Genomic DNA, 16,058 nt, shown 5'->3' with positions numbered 1-16,058 from the left:
CGACTTTACGCAAAAGGGAGGAAAGCACTCAAGTCATGCAATAGTTCCCTCCTCTCCTGATCACTGAGCAGTTTACAGCTAAAACAGACTCATGGTCACCCAAAGCAGATACCAGTAAGTCATGACTGCTAAATCAAAAAGTTCATATAAATCCCGTGACTTGGTACTAGCAATAGCAATAATGTATTTACTGGGCTATAATCCCTTTTTTTCAGTAGTCTGCAAACTGTGAGCTGTTACTCCTGAATCTAGCAATGTTGTGAATCTTCCTATGGTTTCTATGTTTCAGGACCAAGCAGTGGTTCTTCTTGGAGCTATTAGCTCTTTCTTGCCTCGTATGGCCTCATAATAGCATGTATAGGTCCAAGGGTAGTCCAAATTTTGTTCTTCTGGGGTATAGCTATTCCTCAATTTGCTCAGCACATAATACTCTTCTACTTTTTGCAAATTATGAAGTATAAAAATGTAAGTAGGATTACAACTACAGGATGTAGAACCAAATTCAAAATTCCTGCAGCTGAAGGGAACCACACAAGAGGGATTCCCATCAAGAGTGACACCCTGCCTTCTTTATTGCTGTTGCTTGTGAGTAATTTGTTTGCTATTGCAGCACACTGTAATCATTGCTTTTGTGTCTGGTTTTACAACCAACTAGACTTCAGATATTACAGCTGAGTGCTTTATTATCTGCAACTATCACACAAAAGCTACTCCAAAAGTTGCTAGATTAAAGTCAATTTACTTTACAGTTTCAGTGATTTTTGAAACTTGAGCAATCCTTTTAAAGATGTATAAGCGAAATCCCACGCTTCAGTCAGTTCTATTACATGTGCATGAGCAAGAACTTTTCATGCAGGTTATACACTGAGATAGTTTGTAGTGGTTGCTTTATATTGGGTATGCAAGCAAACACAGCTGGATCTGACATAAACAGTTGTAGACTGATAAGAAAAAGAAGGAAGAATTCCATATTCATATCTGGTCAAATTGTAATCTAAAGAGTTGTCCAAAGATTGAAAACTGGTACCTTCACATTTACTTTGCTTATCAGGATGAGCTGCTTTCTGCATGCAAGAGGGCTGGCTTGAACTTTCCATCTTATTCCATAGCCTCTTGTCATTGATGCACAGTTCTAAACTCAGAATGGTTAAACTTAATAACCTAGCTTACAGCAGAGTAGACTCAGACTATCTTGTGAGTATCTGAACTAGATTTGGGCATGAACAATCCAAATGTTTGGTTTAAAAAAGAATCCTGTAGCAATCACCTCAAGCAAGTCCCTTTCATTCTGGATTGTATTTGCCTATGTTATAGCGCAGAGTTCTGATCCAGTCATTTTGTTTTGACCTTGCTTAATGGTGCTCAGCTTTACCACATGCACAAACACCAAAGTCTTGTTAGATGTGGTTGTCTGAGAGCCTGAAGTTTTTGGAATCATTAAACAGTGTTGCTAACCTCATGGCTGTCATTAGATTTGTTTGATCCTCATTCATTTGGGGCTGCTGTGGTCTGTGATCTGCAACAGCTTCTAATATATTGGTTGTATATATGTTGACTAGATTTATAATTCCTATGGCAACTACATAGAACCAAATGCCTCTGTATTACTCATTGTTACACTCCACTGGTGGACACTTCTTCCAGGTCCTTTAATGTTGCTGTCCAGTGGCTGTTTTTTTCTCACAGAGGAACTCACAATGGGAAAAGCTATCGACCAGCGCATTCATCCAGAAATACCTTCTGAAGTCATTTGGTGAGTAGTCAAACCACCACTACCATGCTGTTCTCATACCTCTGATTGTCACTACCTTGTAGTGATGTAGCTGGGCACTGCAGCAGTTACTGTTTTGTTGTGAGATTGATAAAGGACCTGTCATTTTATATTTGCAACCATGGAGCTGATATCCTTGGGTGCTGAAAAAGAAGAGGGTCTAGTTTAAATTATAGAAACATTTACTGTAGTACACATTAAATAATTCTGTAGCAGTTCCTTAATGTCTTCTCCCAGAGGAAGCTACCTTTTTTGTGTTCTAGCCTCTTTGACGTGACTTCTCTTGTGAACAAATTGGATGAGATTCCCATGATATGCTCTGGAGACCACCTATTGTTGTAGTTCATTCTTCTGCTGAGCCCACACTATTGATACCCTTAAATATGCTGAGCTTGGTAGTCACACCTTTTGCCCACTTTGGAATTTCTGAGTCACTGTGTTAAGTCTCCCAGGAGCACCACATGCTCCTTTTTGTACAGTAACTGACTGACTTCCTTTGGTTTTGTGATAACATAACCTCTACTGCTTCTGGAGGGGTAATGACGTGCAAATGAAGTGGCCATGCTAGAACAGCATCCCCTATGTGGCTACCTATGCCAGCCTTTTTGAATGCTGATGAGGTCAGGTTTTGTCCTGATTCCCATCCCCATTGCTGCACCTTCTTTAACAACTTGGTTAAAGGCCTAATCATATCTGCAAACATAGATATAGAATCCAGGGCAAGAATAAAACTCAGAAGAGATCTGAGCTTATGTTGAATTGTAGAGCAAGGAGCTTCTTATTAATTTCTCTTTCATGTACCACTTGACTTGTTCATCAATTCACTTAGAATTGTGCTACCAAAGTTATGGCTTACGTTTGTTTAATTCATTCTTTCCGTGATTTTTGAGTCTGACAGTAGGCTAATACATCATCTGTTCATGAAATTACATGTATTTGATCAGCCTCTGATAAATTTTTCAATGTTTGGATGATATGAATATTGCATAAAGCTAGAGCACAGTGAAATCCTTGGGCAGTAGCTGCATGTAAAGCGGTATTGCTGCCCTGGAAATGTAGGGGGAAATTCTCCCCAGCCTTGCCCTGATAACAAAATCACAAAGACAGCATATCCTAAATCTGTTCTACCAGACTCTGGCATGTTTTGCTACAACAGGTGTGGTTTATGGTATAACAGAATTAATTACTCAAACCCCAACCATTACCCAGTAAATCCTGCTGTCTACTTTTATGATAGGCCAGATTGGAGCATCAGAAATGCCTGATCTTCATGAAATTAATTGTTACTCCAATAAGCTTATTTGTGAGGTTCGGGAATATTTTTACTGCTTCTGTGTCTGATGGTCAGGACTCATAAACACTTTGCCATGAATACTCCTGCAGTCTAATTTATTTTGAGACTTTAGTTGGGGAAAAACCTCTTCCCATTTATTTCTGGGTGAAATTCTGAAGCTTTTAGGGCAGCACATTCATGTACCTCAGGAATAATTTCTAACTGCCAGTCTGTCAGCCTTTCGCAGCTCTACAAACATGGATTTGCCAAATCCAGTATCATTTGATATTCTTGTAGTATGGTATGACAGGGATTTCCTTCTGTCTTTCTCCTAGGAGACTCTCAGTATTAAGGTGCACACAGAATATTCCAGTACATCTCCAGGAGCAGTTAGATCAATTCATTTTTAATCTACTGGTGTGCCCAGAATAAGATTCAGGGTTAATTATTAACACTAGAGCATCAGGCTTCTATTCCGGGTGCTTTAAATGCGGGGATAGTAGTAATGAGTAACCTGGGTTCTATATTGTATAGTTTTCCCCTCAAATTATTGGTTGTCTTCGTGATCTTTTCAAGCTGGGTTGTTGGTTTGGCTAGTTCTATTAGGCCCAGCAAGTTGAAATCTTTTTGTCACTTCCCTGTCTGTTGGGTACACATATTGATAATGGAATTTAGTCTTATTTGTGTTTACCTCTCTCTCTTGCTAAGAAAATTGTTCTTTCTAACACACTATTTTGTTTCATTGCCCTTTCTTGTTTGTTTATCTTCTGCCAACCACTCAGACTTTTCAAAGCCATTTTCTTCATGTGCTTCTACTAAACCACCAGAATTACATTGTTTCTCCTGTAAAACACCTAGGTTAGCAAACATAGTTCCACAGTGTGTAGAAAGAGCATTTCCAAGTAGTATGTTGAGGGAGTGAATATACACAGATGAATGTTTGATTTCCTTATTTGCATCTACCAGAAAAACAGGTGATACATCAAACACAGAAAAATGCTTGACATTAGGTACCTCTTCCAGAATTTTTACCCTTAAAGGTATTTGAAATATTTGCCTTTTATATATTTATGTAGTTATTTTGATTCTGCAATTAACCAAAAGTAGTTCCTTCTTTTTAAGACTGATGTCACTGAAGGTTACATATGTTACTTTGGTTGTCTTTCTGGCTTTTGCTTTGGAAGCAACAGTCTCCTCATTTGGCTTCTGCCTTAGTGCAGGGGAGAGTTGTCAGTCCTGGGGCTTTTGGCTTCTGAACCCGTGTTCTGTAGTTGAGAGCTTCCTGCAGGCAGTCCTGTACTTCTTCCTCAGCTGTGTTTTACCCTCTCCATCCAGTCTGTACAGACCTTCATGAAACCAAAGGTTTGGAGTCGTAGTGGAAGACTTCTCCTTCACAGTACTATTACAAATATTGTGTATTTCAGTCTTTAGCATCCATTTACTTTCAGTGCTCTGACTGGGCATTGCTTTATCAGTTTTATATATTCTGCATATGGTTTTGATGTATCAGTTTTATATGAGTTTTATGATTAACATTTTTGCTCACTGCTGATTCTAGTACCATGTACTTTTTCTCCAGCCAGAATGTGGCTTAAAATCCATTGATGTTCCATCTGCTTTTCTGGTTAATGATGTATTCAGTTGCCACAACTGTTACCATTCTTCCCACTAGGAGTTCCTTCAAAGTTGTGGTGCTTCTTTCATCCTTCTTGTTAAGCACATTGTCTGACAACTATCAGCTCTTGCAAAGTGGTGTTACTGTCTTGGTTTGTGCTGTTTACTACTGCTTGTGCAGTTCTGTCTGATTGCTTTTGTGGATTACAACTAAGTTCTTCATGTATTTTTCCCTTGTATCTATGTTTTGTGTATTTGAATATGTCATTGTGATTGGAGCCTGGCCTATCAAACCAGAGCATGAGTTTCATGCTCTGGTAGATCACTTTGCAGGTCAGTGTGAGTACTGGAGCTTTTGTATGTTTATTTAGCTCTAGCATGCCGAAAACAATTTTGATGGCAATGATTGTATCTTGGTCTTCTCCTAAGTACCGCCTGAGCACTGTGTCCCAGATTCTGAGTCTGTTATCAGGGACTATTTTAATTCACTTCAGTACTGCAAGATTGTCTCTAAGCTTTAAATCACTCAAGGGTACTGCTCTGTACTTTTATCTTCTTTTTGTACTCTGTTTAAGAATCTCTCATATCTTAATATTCACATGGGTCACAACATTCCTTGAACTATTTTTGTGCAGTTCCGTAATTAATCTTTTCTGTCAGAGGTAACGGAAAATGATTAAACACATCAAGTGTCTCAGAAGCACTTGTTGTCAGAAATAAAGCTATTTTTATCTTGTCTCCCATTGCTTCTCAAAGCCAAATGCCGTTTAATTCTTTTCCAGATGACCTTTATATTTCAGAGACTCTTTGCACCTCAGGAGACTTCAAACTGCTTTCCCAGCCCACTCGTCTCTTGGTGCTTTAGTTTATTTGGACAGGATATCGACTCCAGTGGTCATGCCAGCCTCTGTGTGTGGTGAGTGGAGGGGAACAGGCACTTTTCGTCTTGCTCTCATCTGGGCATTAAAAATGGCTTGAGTGAATTGTGACCTGGAGGCATTCCCCCCTCCTCTGCGTGAGAAGTGCTCAGATGCAGGTGATGACAAAAATGAGGTGAGGTGAATCCCTGCCAAAGGTAGAGTACCACACCAAACAGAGACACTGTTCTGGAGTTAAAACATTGCTCTACAACTTAAGGTATCTGGTTTAATTTTTCTTCTTCTATACATGCTGTAACATCTCTGTTCCCAATTCTTAAAATAGGAGTGATATTGCTTTTTGCCTTATGTGTGGCAGGAATAAATCCATTCATGTTCATGAGGCATCAGAACATTTACAATGACCACTACAGTGTGAAAAACAGTGACTAAATTGTATTGAGAAAGGAACTGGAAAAAACCAGTGGTAGTTCAGGTGTGTGATCAATACTTAGAACTGTAATTCTGGCAAATTTTACATTATGTGGTTGTAGATTGAAAAATGTTCACTTGGCATTCTGTGTACCAATTACAAGACAAATTCTGTTCCCAGGTTGATGAGATTGGTCAAAAATAATTGAATTGATCATCTGTGGTAATGTTGGCTAACAGACTTCAAAAAGAAAACTAGAAAATACTTATTTGGGAAGGAATTATTGGGGAAAAATTAAGTTACTACATAACTAACATCTAGAAAAGTCCTATGCTTTATATATGAAGATCTTATCTTACTGGTTTTGAAATACAGGAAAAACCTTAAGCAAGTAGCTGTTACTCAGTATTAGGAATATAATTTGATTGTGAAAGAGAATGTTTGCCCAAAGACTGTGTGGGTAAAACTTACTTGACTTATGATCTAACAGTGAAACTTATATGAAATGTGACATCCTTTGTTGTAGCTTTTGGTTAAAATACTTGCTTTTGATGATATAGGGGAAAAAACACATTATATTTTCCCCTTCCTTGTACAAGGCACGTTGTGACTTTCCCATGTCACTCAAATAATTATATCAGTTTCAGAAGGGCTTTTGATGTAGAACTGAATAATGATGTTTTTCTTGGAGGTACATCAGCCCAGTTCATAGTAATCAAAAAACCTTTGTACACCTTTTCCAACTATCTCTTCTCTTTGTATTGCTAAATCATAGAATTATAGAATCATTTAACTTGGAAAAAATCATCAAGTCCAATCATTAACCCAGCACTACCAAGTCCACCACTGAAGCATGTCCCTCAGTCCCATACCTACATGTCTTTTAAAAATGCCTCCAGGGATGGTAACTCTACCACCTCTCTGGGCAGCCTGATCCAGTGCTTGACAACTCCTTCAGTGAAGACAGATTTCCGAATATCCAATCTAAACTCTTCTGGTGCAACTTGAGGCCGTTTCCTCTTGTCCTGTCACTTGTTACCTGGAAGAAGAGACTGGCCTCCACCTTGCTCCAACCTCGTTTCAGGTAGTTGTAGAAAGCGATAAGGTCACTCCTGAGCCTCCTCTTCTCCAGGCTAAACAGCCCCAGCTCCCTCAGCTGCTCCTCATAGGACTTGTACTCCAGACCCTTCCCCAGCTCTGTTGTCCTTCTCTAGACATGCTCCAGCACCTCAACGTCCTTCTTGTAGTGAGGGGCCCAAAACTGAACGCAGGATTTGAGATGTCACCTCAGCAGTGCAAGTTACAGTAACACTTTTCTATTCAATTCTGTTAACATGCAAATAGAGAGTTAATACAGGATAATTCATCTGAGTGTGGAGAGCAGTGTTTTTGTACAGTTTATGTGTGAAATGAATGGTATTATTACTGGTTCAGAAGACACAACTTTAAATTTTTCTGGAGGAATGAACTCAAATTATGAAATCATGATGTTCCCAATTATAATTCTTGATTTACACTTGTGAAGGTTGTGCATCATGAGAAATATAAGTACTGAGAACTTGCAGAATGATCCATATCTGTGCCAGGCTCAAGAAGGTCTTAATGATCATGAGCAGGAATTCAGAGGAGTAGTCAGGCAAACAAATGTCTATGTATCACTAAATTGACTTCACCTAATGATTCTTGGACTATGTAGAACTGTCCTGCAAGAGAGTAGGGCTTCGTCGGATTGTGAAGCTTGTTTACTTGTGTTGAATTACTTGTGCTATCACTGCAGGAATAAGGTAGGACTAGTCCACACTGTGATGTTGCAGGGTTTTTTTTTCTGCTTTGGAAACGTGTTTGTTTTTGGCATCGCTGACTTTGATTCATACAGAGATCTCTTTAAGGCTGATCAAATACGACCAATGTCAGAGTTTCATAGTTGAACATAGAGTGTGGTCCATATAGGTATATGGGTGGGAAGGTCAGCAGCAGAAGAACATATCCAGTTGAAAACAGCCTGAAACATGAGTGAAGTACAAACATAGAAATGGGCTTAGCTAAGGACGAGCTATGTCTTTCATTTGCATGGTGATATAGAACTTAATGATTTTCTTAGGGATGAAAGCACTTTAAGAATAAAGTGGATGCTGTTTAAAAGCTTTCCTGATGGTCTGTTCCTGATTGTCTGTTCCTGTTCTCTCTGCACAGAGAACACCCATCCTAATCCACAGCTTTCAAATGCCAGTTCAGCTCAAGGCTCAATAAACTCAATAATCTAGGTATTACCCCCCAAAAAGATGTCAGTCAAGTGTTTGGTGTCTAACAATATGTGCTGCTCTCTGAATCCAAGTAATAACAACAAGACTACCCAAATTCAACAACCTGGAGACCAGCACACAAGTTTTAGCAGTTCTGCTCATAACGCACAGGTGACTGCACAACCCTTCCTAGAGTCAGTTTGTTACCAGCCTTTTTTAGTAAGGTTTTTCAGCCAAGCCAGATGATTTATGAGCACTGCACACCTGTCTGAGCTAACAAGGAGCCAAGTACCTCTCAGCATCTTGCAAAAACAGGGACATGGAGTCACCATGCTGTATGTCAGTAGAAGTACTGAAGTGTGGATTGCCATTACCTTAATCCGAGTTGGACGTGAGCTAAAAATAAATCACTGTGTTCTGGAAGTAAGATTTCAGATAAATATAAAGGAACTGATGGTGGGTTGTTTCCTACTTATTTTGTCTGCACATAACTCCAGTTATAGGTAATAGATATCTAGAAAATTTCAATTGTCCCAGCCGAGGTACAGTGTCACTTGAGCTACCCTGGCCTCCAGTTGCTGCTCCAGAAGACCAAGGTCTCACATTGGGTCCTGAGTCACATCTGCCACTCACATTCAGGTACATGAAATCCTGACACTAATCCATACAGTTATTGGGACCTAGGTAGTGGTCCTGCTGGGTGCAACACTGTGACTGCTGTGCTGAGTAGATTGTACTTGGGAATCCGTTAACTCAGTATAAGTAGTGCTGTGTGAGACTTGCCAAGCTATTCAGGTTACATCTGCCTGGAAATGGCCTAGGCCTGTATCATTCTGGAGTGGCAACTAGTTGCCTATGTTAAGGCAGCTGATGGAGCCAGAGATCTCTGTTACCTATAGTGGGAGCTTGGGCATCTAGCTCATATGTGGATAGTGAAATATATAAGAGTCTTCAACTCAAAAGGAGTCCCACCCCAGGAATAGGACTCATTTGCCAGAAGATGAGTGTAGGTGAAAATTATCATTTGACATGTTCTTTAGCATTCCAGGTATCTCTTTGGAGCTAAGAGATGTGATTTAGGATTTATTGGGAGACTCGCGGCTTTCTGAAACTGGCTGGAATTCAGGCTGAAATCCTCTGAAGTCTCTAAAACTGCATTAGACACCTAGTTTTAGGCAAATGAATTCTGTTCCAGGTTTCCGTAGAGACTCTCTGCTTTGTCACTGGCTTCTTCCAGCTTTATTTCTATGCCATTTTGGCTGCTTCTTTAATCTACATCCACAGAGCCTGGGGTCTTTGATTCACTGTTTTCAAGGTTTAGCATTTTTTTAATGGAAATAATACAATTCCACTGCATGCACACTCCAGAGGGCAGACGTTTAAGTGGGCTTCTTCTTGTCTGCTTTCATCTACTTATAGAACATATCTTGTTTAAACTGAATAACAAGTTTTGTCTGTTATCAGTAGAGAGAGAGTGACACCCAAAGAGTGACTCACCTGCATGTCTTAGACAGAAGTTGTCTCATTTTCTGTAGAGGCAGACTAGGTGACTTGCTTAGAAAGTAAAGTTGAGTGAAATGATCTCACATTGCTACACTTCATCTTTTTTCATTGCAATGAGGGAGTAAATAGCCCCTCCTTGTGCATATAGAGGGATAACCAGCAGGATTCCCTTCCTCCTTTCTTCATGGTAGATCCAGAGCTACATAAATTCTGGAAGATCTCTCTCCACTGATAGGAAACAGGGAGGACCAAGAGTTACGGGGCAAGTCCTCCACAGTCCTTGAGATGTTTTATGGATGGGCAGCAAGTGCAGATGGCAGAGATGGAACTGTGTGTTTGAGAGTGTGCGTGCTGGTATCTTAGCATTTGAGACAGGAAATCTGGACATGAGTCACATCCAACAGAGGAAGAATATATGGCCCCTTTATGAGGGAAAATTTGGGAGTGCAAATTTGAGTTGCAAGTGGTGATAAATTTGTTCTCAGTGGCATTTTAGAAATCATATTTAAAGTGTTGGGTGTCGGTCATGATGTGTAATGTCTTTTGGTCTTTCGTCAGTGTAATGGAGCTTTGCTGTGGAGTAAAATGAAGTCTGTACTTAGGTCAGCTCTTATTTTTGACATGAGACTTTGAAGTCATTACTGTAGTTTCTCGCTAGCATCGAAATCCGTTGTATTAATACAGACAGATGGTTGTGTTGCATCATGTTTATTGGAGCTATTGATGTATTATAAATGAGAGCAACTGAGAGATTGATTCAGATACACGCACATAGGTGTGTACTGTGATTCACAATTTCCAAGATTCTTTTTGGTTTTTGGTGACCAGTCTAAAAGGGCATGGATCTAAGTCTCCTGTAGAGCTGGTGTCAGATCTGCACAGATGTTTTATATACTCAAAGGCAGCAGATTTCTGTTTGGGGGCTACTGAACTGAGCCTTGATTATTGATCTTACCTCTAGTTGTCCTTTACTTCCAATTGTTTTTCTCTCAGCTGTGATCATTAAAATTCTGAAAGAACAATAAAATGATAGAATTTGCTGTTTTCCTGGATAATTAACAATGACTATGTGAAAAATTATTTTCCTAGTAATGCTGGCAACTGGAGGGGATTATAGTTCAAAGCATAAATGGTAAGAGTATATGAAAAACAAACTGTGAACAGCAACTAACAATAAATTAATTATAAAATTTGCCAACATGCAAACTTCATGGAGTAAAATTATAAGGCTTTGTATATAGTTCATATTCCAGGGAGAGCTAAAAATGCAAGTGAAATTTTGATTAATAATCTGTCATATATATTCATTGGATCTATGACTGTACGGTTAGAATGGAGGTTCATGTCATCACAGCACATATGAACAAATACTAACTGATGAATCTCAAAATGCAGCTGTAAATTGGGAATAGTTATTAGGTAGGCTTTATTCTAATGAGTAGATCTCAGACTCACAGGATCACAGAATGGGTAAGGATGGAAGGGATTACAGTGGTTTATCTGGTCCAATCTCCCTGCTCAAGCAGGGTTATCCTAGAGCACATGGCACAGGATTGTGTCCAGATAGTTCTTGAATATCTCTTAGGAGGGAGATTCCACAACCTCTCTGGGCTCTGTTCCAGTGCACAGTCACCCGCACAGTAAAGAAGTTCTTCCTCATGTTCAGGTGGAATTTCCTCTGCATCATTTTCTGCCCGTTGCCTCTTGTCCTATTGCTTGGCACCACTGAGAAGAGCCTGGTCCATCCTCTTGGCACCCTCCCTCCAGATACTTATAGACATAGATGATGTGCCCTCTCAGTCATCTCCTCTTGAGGCTGAACAGGCCCACCTCCCTCAGCCTTTCCTCATAAGAGAGGTGCTCCAGCCCCTTAATCATTTACTGCCTTCTGCTGAACTTGCTCCGGGAGCTCCATGTCTCTCCTGTACTGAGGGGTCCAGAACTGGACACAGCACTTCAGATGTGGCCTCACTAGGGCTGAGTAGAGGGGCAGGATCCCTTCCCTTGACCTGCTGGCAATGCTCTTCCTAATGCACCCCAGGATTCCCTTGGCTTTCTTGACCACAAGAAAACACTGCTGGCTCATGAACAGCTTGTTGTCCACCAAGACCTCCAGGTCCTTCTCCACCTGCTTTCCAGCAGGTCAGTTCCCAGCCCGTACTGGTGCAGGGGGTTGTCCCTCCCCAGGTGCAGAACTCTTCATTTGCCTTTGTTGAACTTCAGACAGTTCCTCTCTGCCCATCTCTGAGGTCCTTCTGGAGGGCTGCACAGAACTCTGGGGTATTGGCCACTCCTCCCAGTTTTGTGTTGTCAAATCTCATATTTTTACATTTTTACCTGAAAATGACCTAGAAAAAAACATGACCATTTCTACGAATGTGTAAATGGCAAAAGATGGGATATTGGTTCACAGAGCAGTCAAAATGCTTTGATAAGATAGGTTCAAAGAAAAGATATGTTTTAGGTGAGGAAAGGCTCTGGAGATATGGTAGTTAAGATGAGCATATGCTCACGGTGGCCATATAAGGCCATATAAGCAGAAATAGTGTATTAGATTGTCTCTGGTTTTACTGCTGGCAAGACTACTACTGGCATTTTATGTCCAATTCTGCTTCTGCAGTTTAAAACTGATGATGACAAATGGGAAGAGAATCAGAGAAGAGCGATAAGAATGGTTAAAGAGCTTGAAGGTATTTGAGAGTTTGTATTAATATGTGCTTGAAAAAATCATGAGGCAGTATATTACCTGAAGGTAATGCAAGGCTTCAGGAACTTAATCTGCTTAACTTTCAAAGGGAACATCTAGAGACTGTTTCAACCGACTATGTAAGATCACAGGAAAGAAATTTGGTAGAAAATACGTCCTCACAGTAAAAGATAAAATTATACCAAGACAAAAGATAAAATTATACCAAGACAAATGCTTAAAATCAGATGCTAGGAGTAAATAGCAAATTTTAATAAATTAAATTGAATTATTGGAATAATTTTTCAGGACCTGTGGCAAATTGCTTTTCACCAGACTTTTAAAAATCCAGATTGGTAGTTATATATTCCTATATTGTGTGTTCTGATTGAAAGAGAATTCTAAGTTCAAAGGTGTTTCTTTGTTTTGTATTGTTTCAGAGATCTGGGCAGTTCTTAAGAATAGACTTTCCTTCTTTATATATCTGTGAATCTACAGAGAAAGTGATATTCCTATAATGAAAACATGCTTTGAAATATGTTTGGTTAAATGCATTTTCATTTTCATAAGTACTAGAAGTATGTCTGAATTCAATAATAAAAGTTAATTAAGGTGCCTAGCTAAAAGTGTGTTCACTACCTGGAGTATTATCTCTTGGAAAACTGAGATCCATCTTTCCTCAACCAACTAGCAATTTCTAGTTGATATGTGGTATTTAAGAAAAGTTAATTTAGGTGTTGTAAATTACTGATGAAAGAATAAGACTAAGCCCTTAAGTGCTGTGTTTATTTGATTACAATGTGACACTGGCTGTCTGTACTTAGACTAATTGTGTTATTTAAAATGGATTTTTGGGTCCTTTAATTACAGTCTTTCTTTTCAACAGGCCCATGCTAAAGTTTGGCATCTCTACAATGACCATTTTCGTCCAACTCAAAGAGGAAAAGTGTCCATTGCCCTTAGCTCACACTGGATAAAACCTCAACGTATGACTGAAAAAAACATAAAAGAATGTCAAAAATCCCTTGATTTTGTTCTTGGCTGGTTTGCTAAGCCCATATTTATAGATGGTGACTATCCAGAGAGTATGAAGAGAAACCTCTCATCTCTATTGCCTGAATTCAGTGAAGTTGAGAAGAAGTATATAAAGGGAACAGCAGACTTTTTTGCTCTTTCTTTTGGAGCTACCCTGAGTTTCCAGCTTTTGGACTCACACATGAAATTCCAGCAGTTGGAATCAATCAGCCTGAGGCAACTCCTTTACTGGATAAACAGTGAATATAACAACCCCCAGATATTCATTGTGGAGAACAGCTGGTTTGTTTCTGGTACTACCAAGAGAGATGATGCCAAATATATTTACTATCTTAAAAAGTTCATTATGGAAACTTTAAAAGGTAGGCCTGAGTTTGTATTAATATGTGCTTGAAAAAATCATGAGGCGGTATAGCCTACGGAGATGTGTTAAAGCACCAGTCTGAAAACTGATTTTAGTCTTCAACATTCATCTTGGTACTTTTGAAATGAGACTTCAAATCCCTTTCCTGGGTTTGTTCTTTTCTTGAAGATAGCATTTGGTGAGCTTGATGCTGCTGTCTTTGAAGTCAGGAGGAAAAATTCTACCGTCTTTGGTGGGAGGAAGTGCAAAATGTCTGAACTGTATTCTCAGTGGACTTAGGAGAGTTTACTGTATTATTTATTAATAATTGTTTTCCTTATCTGAATGCATAGGTACAAAACATGAGAATATATATGTGAGGAGGTAAACACTATGCAATAGGAATTCCTCTGGGAAAAAAAACAACCCAAAGACTGAAATAATCAATTTTAAAATGAAAAATTGGAACCTTTTCATTCTGCACCGTGCCCTGACACAAATTTTACATTGGTGCAGCTGTGGGCATCAATCACAGTAATCTGAATTTATGTCGGTTTAAAGAAAACAGAATGGTTGAGGTTATATAATCTAAATAACTTAATTTGTTAGCCTATTATTTTTTCCAAACAGGAAGAGAAATATACCACCTTATATGAGGGTTATTTTCTAACTTCCCATTTCCTTGTGGAAAACAGATTTTTTCAATCCTGGTAGTCACCAATGAGCTGTTGGGGTGCCCATTTCCACTTTCATTGTATTTTCATTTATTAATTTACAATTTAATAACTGATTTACTCATCTACAGTTTACTGTTCTTGTTTTAAAAAGAGTATTATTGTAGCTGTTAGTTCAGATGAGATAGCCATTGTGTTACATTACCATTTTCATACAGTGGATGAGTAAAAGTAGCTTTTATTTTATTCTCAGCATTCATGAAGATGCGGAGGACTCCCCAGTTGGTGTCATCTGCTATCCCACAAACCTAATTATTGCAAATAAATTAATAGGTGAAAAAGTACCTGAGTCAGTACTTTTCCAGAGGAATGGAAGCAAAACAGTAACTAACTGTTGCAAGTACACTATCACTAGTTTTCATGAAGTCAGATGAAGAGCTCATCTTCATGAAGGAGTCATATTTCGATTGCCCCTATTTCTGCTTAGTTTTCAAATTGCTGGGAATACATACATGGATCTGCCTTTTAAGCACAGCTGTCTGGAAGTAATCTCAATTTACAAAGTGTCTTTCCTTTTAATGTGTCACTCAATAAATAGTAATAACAGCAACAACAGTATGACAAACTTGTCATATTAACTTAAGAATCCTAGCACTTGACTAAACCTTTTATAGAAAAAAAAAGAAAAAAGAAAGCAGAGACAGACTGGATCTATAGAAGGGACTTTGTTGTCATTAAAATGAAAATTATTGCACCCAAATCTTCTGCTGTTAGAATCTGCAAAATGCAATGTAAATACCAAAGTTCTCTATGCAATACCTGGGGGAATTTAGATGAGAAAGATCCACAAAACACATTGTGCATGTTGTACCTCATTAAAGAACTAAGACAAAGGCACATGTTTTCTCTCTGAAGAGAGAAGTAAGCAATAAAGCACTGCACTATGTATTCTTGAACTATTTGCCATGAGATTCATTCCAGCAGTCAAGGGACAGTGAAATGACTTTGGAGCTATAGCACTGAGAAGCAAGGATAATTAATTTAGGCACAGGGCTGAATAAAGGTGGGTTTGCTGCTTGCTGGATCTGGATGGTATCTTTGCCTTATTGTGTGCATGCACTGATTCAGACAAACTTCTTATTTCTGCATCTACATTAACAAGTAAATGCAGCCCAGTTGGAGCAAACCTGTACAATAAAAAGAGTTGGTGTTGAGGGCCAGGTGTCCACACTGTGTATACTCCTGAAGCCCATTTCTGCATTAATTTCACCCAAAAGGAACCCTGGTCTTGCATCCTGAGACCACTCTGTAATGTGAACCAAAGCACGATGAGAGAGATTTGCTCAAGAAGTGTGCTCCTGATTTCAGCTGAACTGCTGGTGTAGGTGTCTATTCTGATACTACAAGCTCTGTACATGTTCCTGGTAGGGGTTTTTTTGTTTGTTTTTGTTCTGGGAAAGGATTTCTATTTGGGATTCACAGCCCTAAATCCTTTTACTATTTTTGATTTTTCTTTTCTTCCAGACACCATTTGAGGTTGATTAGAGTAAATAGAACTGTAATATAAAGTAGTTGAATTTTAATTAGAGTTGCTAATTGGTTGGAGATGTCTTCTCACGTGTGTAG

The 16,058-nt window shown here is 39.1% G+C and overlaps 1 protein-coding gene across 1 annotated transcript in view; it reads left to right on the top strand.

Annotated features, from left to right (window-relative positions):
* KL (klotho) overlaps positions 1-16,058 on the top strand; it is a 49,734-nt gene that overhangs the window by 19,969 nt on the left and 13,707 nt on the right. The window contains exon 2 of the mRNA XM_032680417.1: positions 13,267-13,777. Within this exon, the coding sequence (XP_032536308.1) occupies positions 13,267-13,777 (511 nt within the window). The remainder of the gene's footprint in view (positions 1-13,266; positions 13,778-16,058) is intronic.

The sequence above is a fragment of the Chiroxiphia lanceolata genome, chromosome 2 (assembly GCF_009829145.1).
Source record: "Chiroxiphia lanceolata isolate bChiLan1 chromosome 2, bChiLan1.pri, whole genome shotgun sequence".
Classification (NCBI taxonomy): Eukaryota; Metazoa; Chordata; class Aves; order Passeriformes; family Pipridae; genus Chiroxiphia; species Chiroxiphia lanceolata.
Note: the sequence above shows the minus strand (reverse complement) of the source record. Positions and strands in the feature narration are given on the sequence as shown.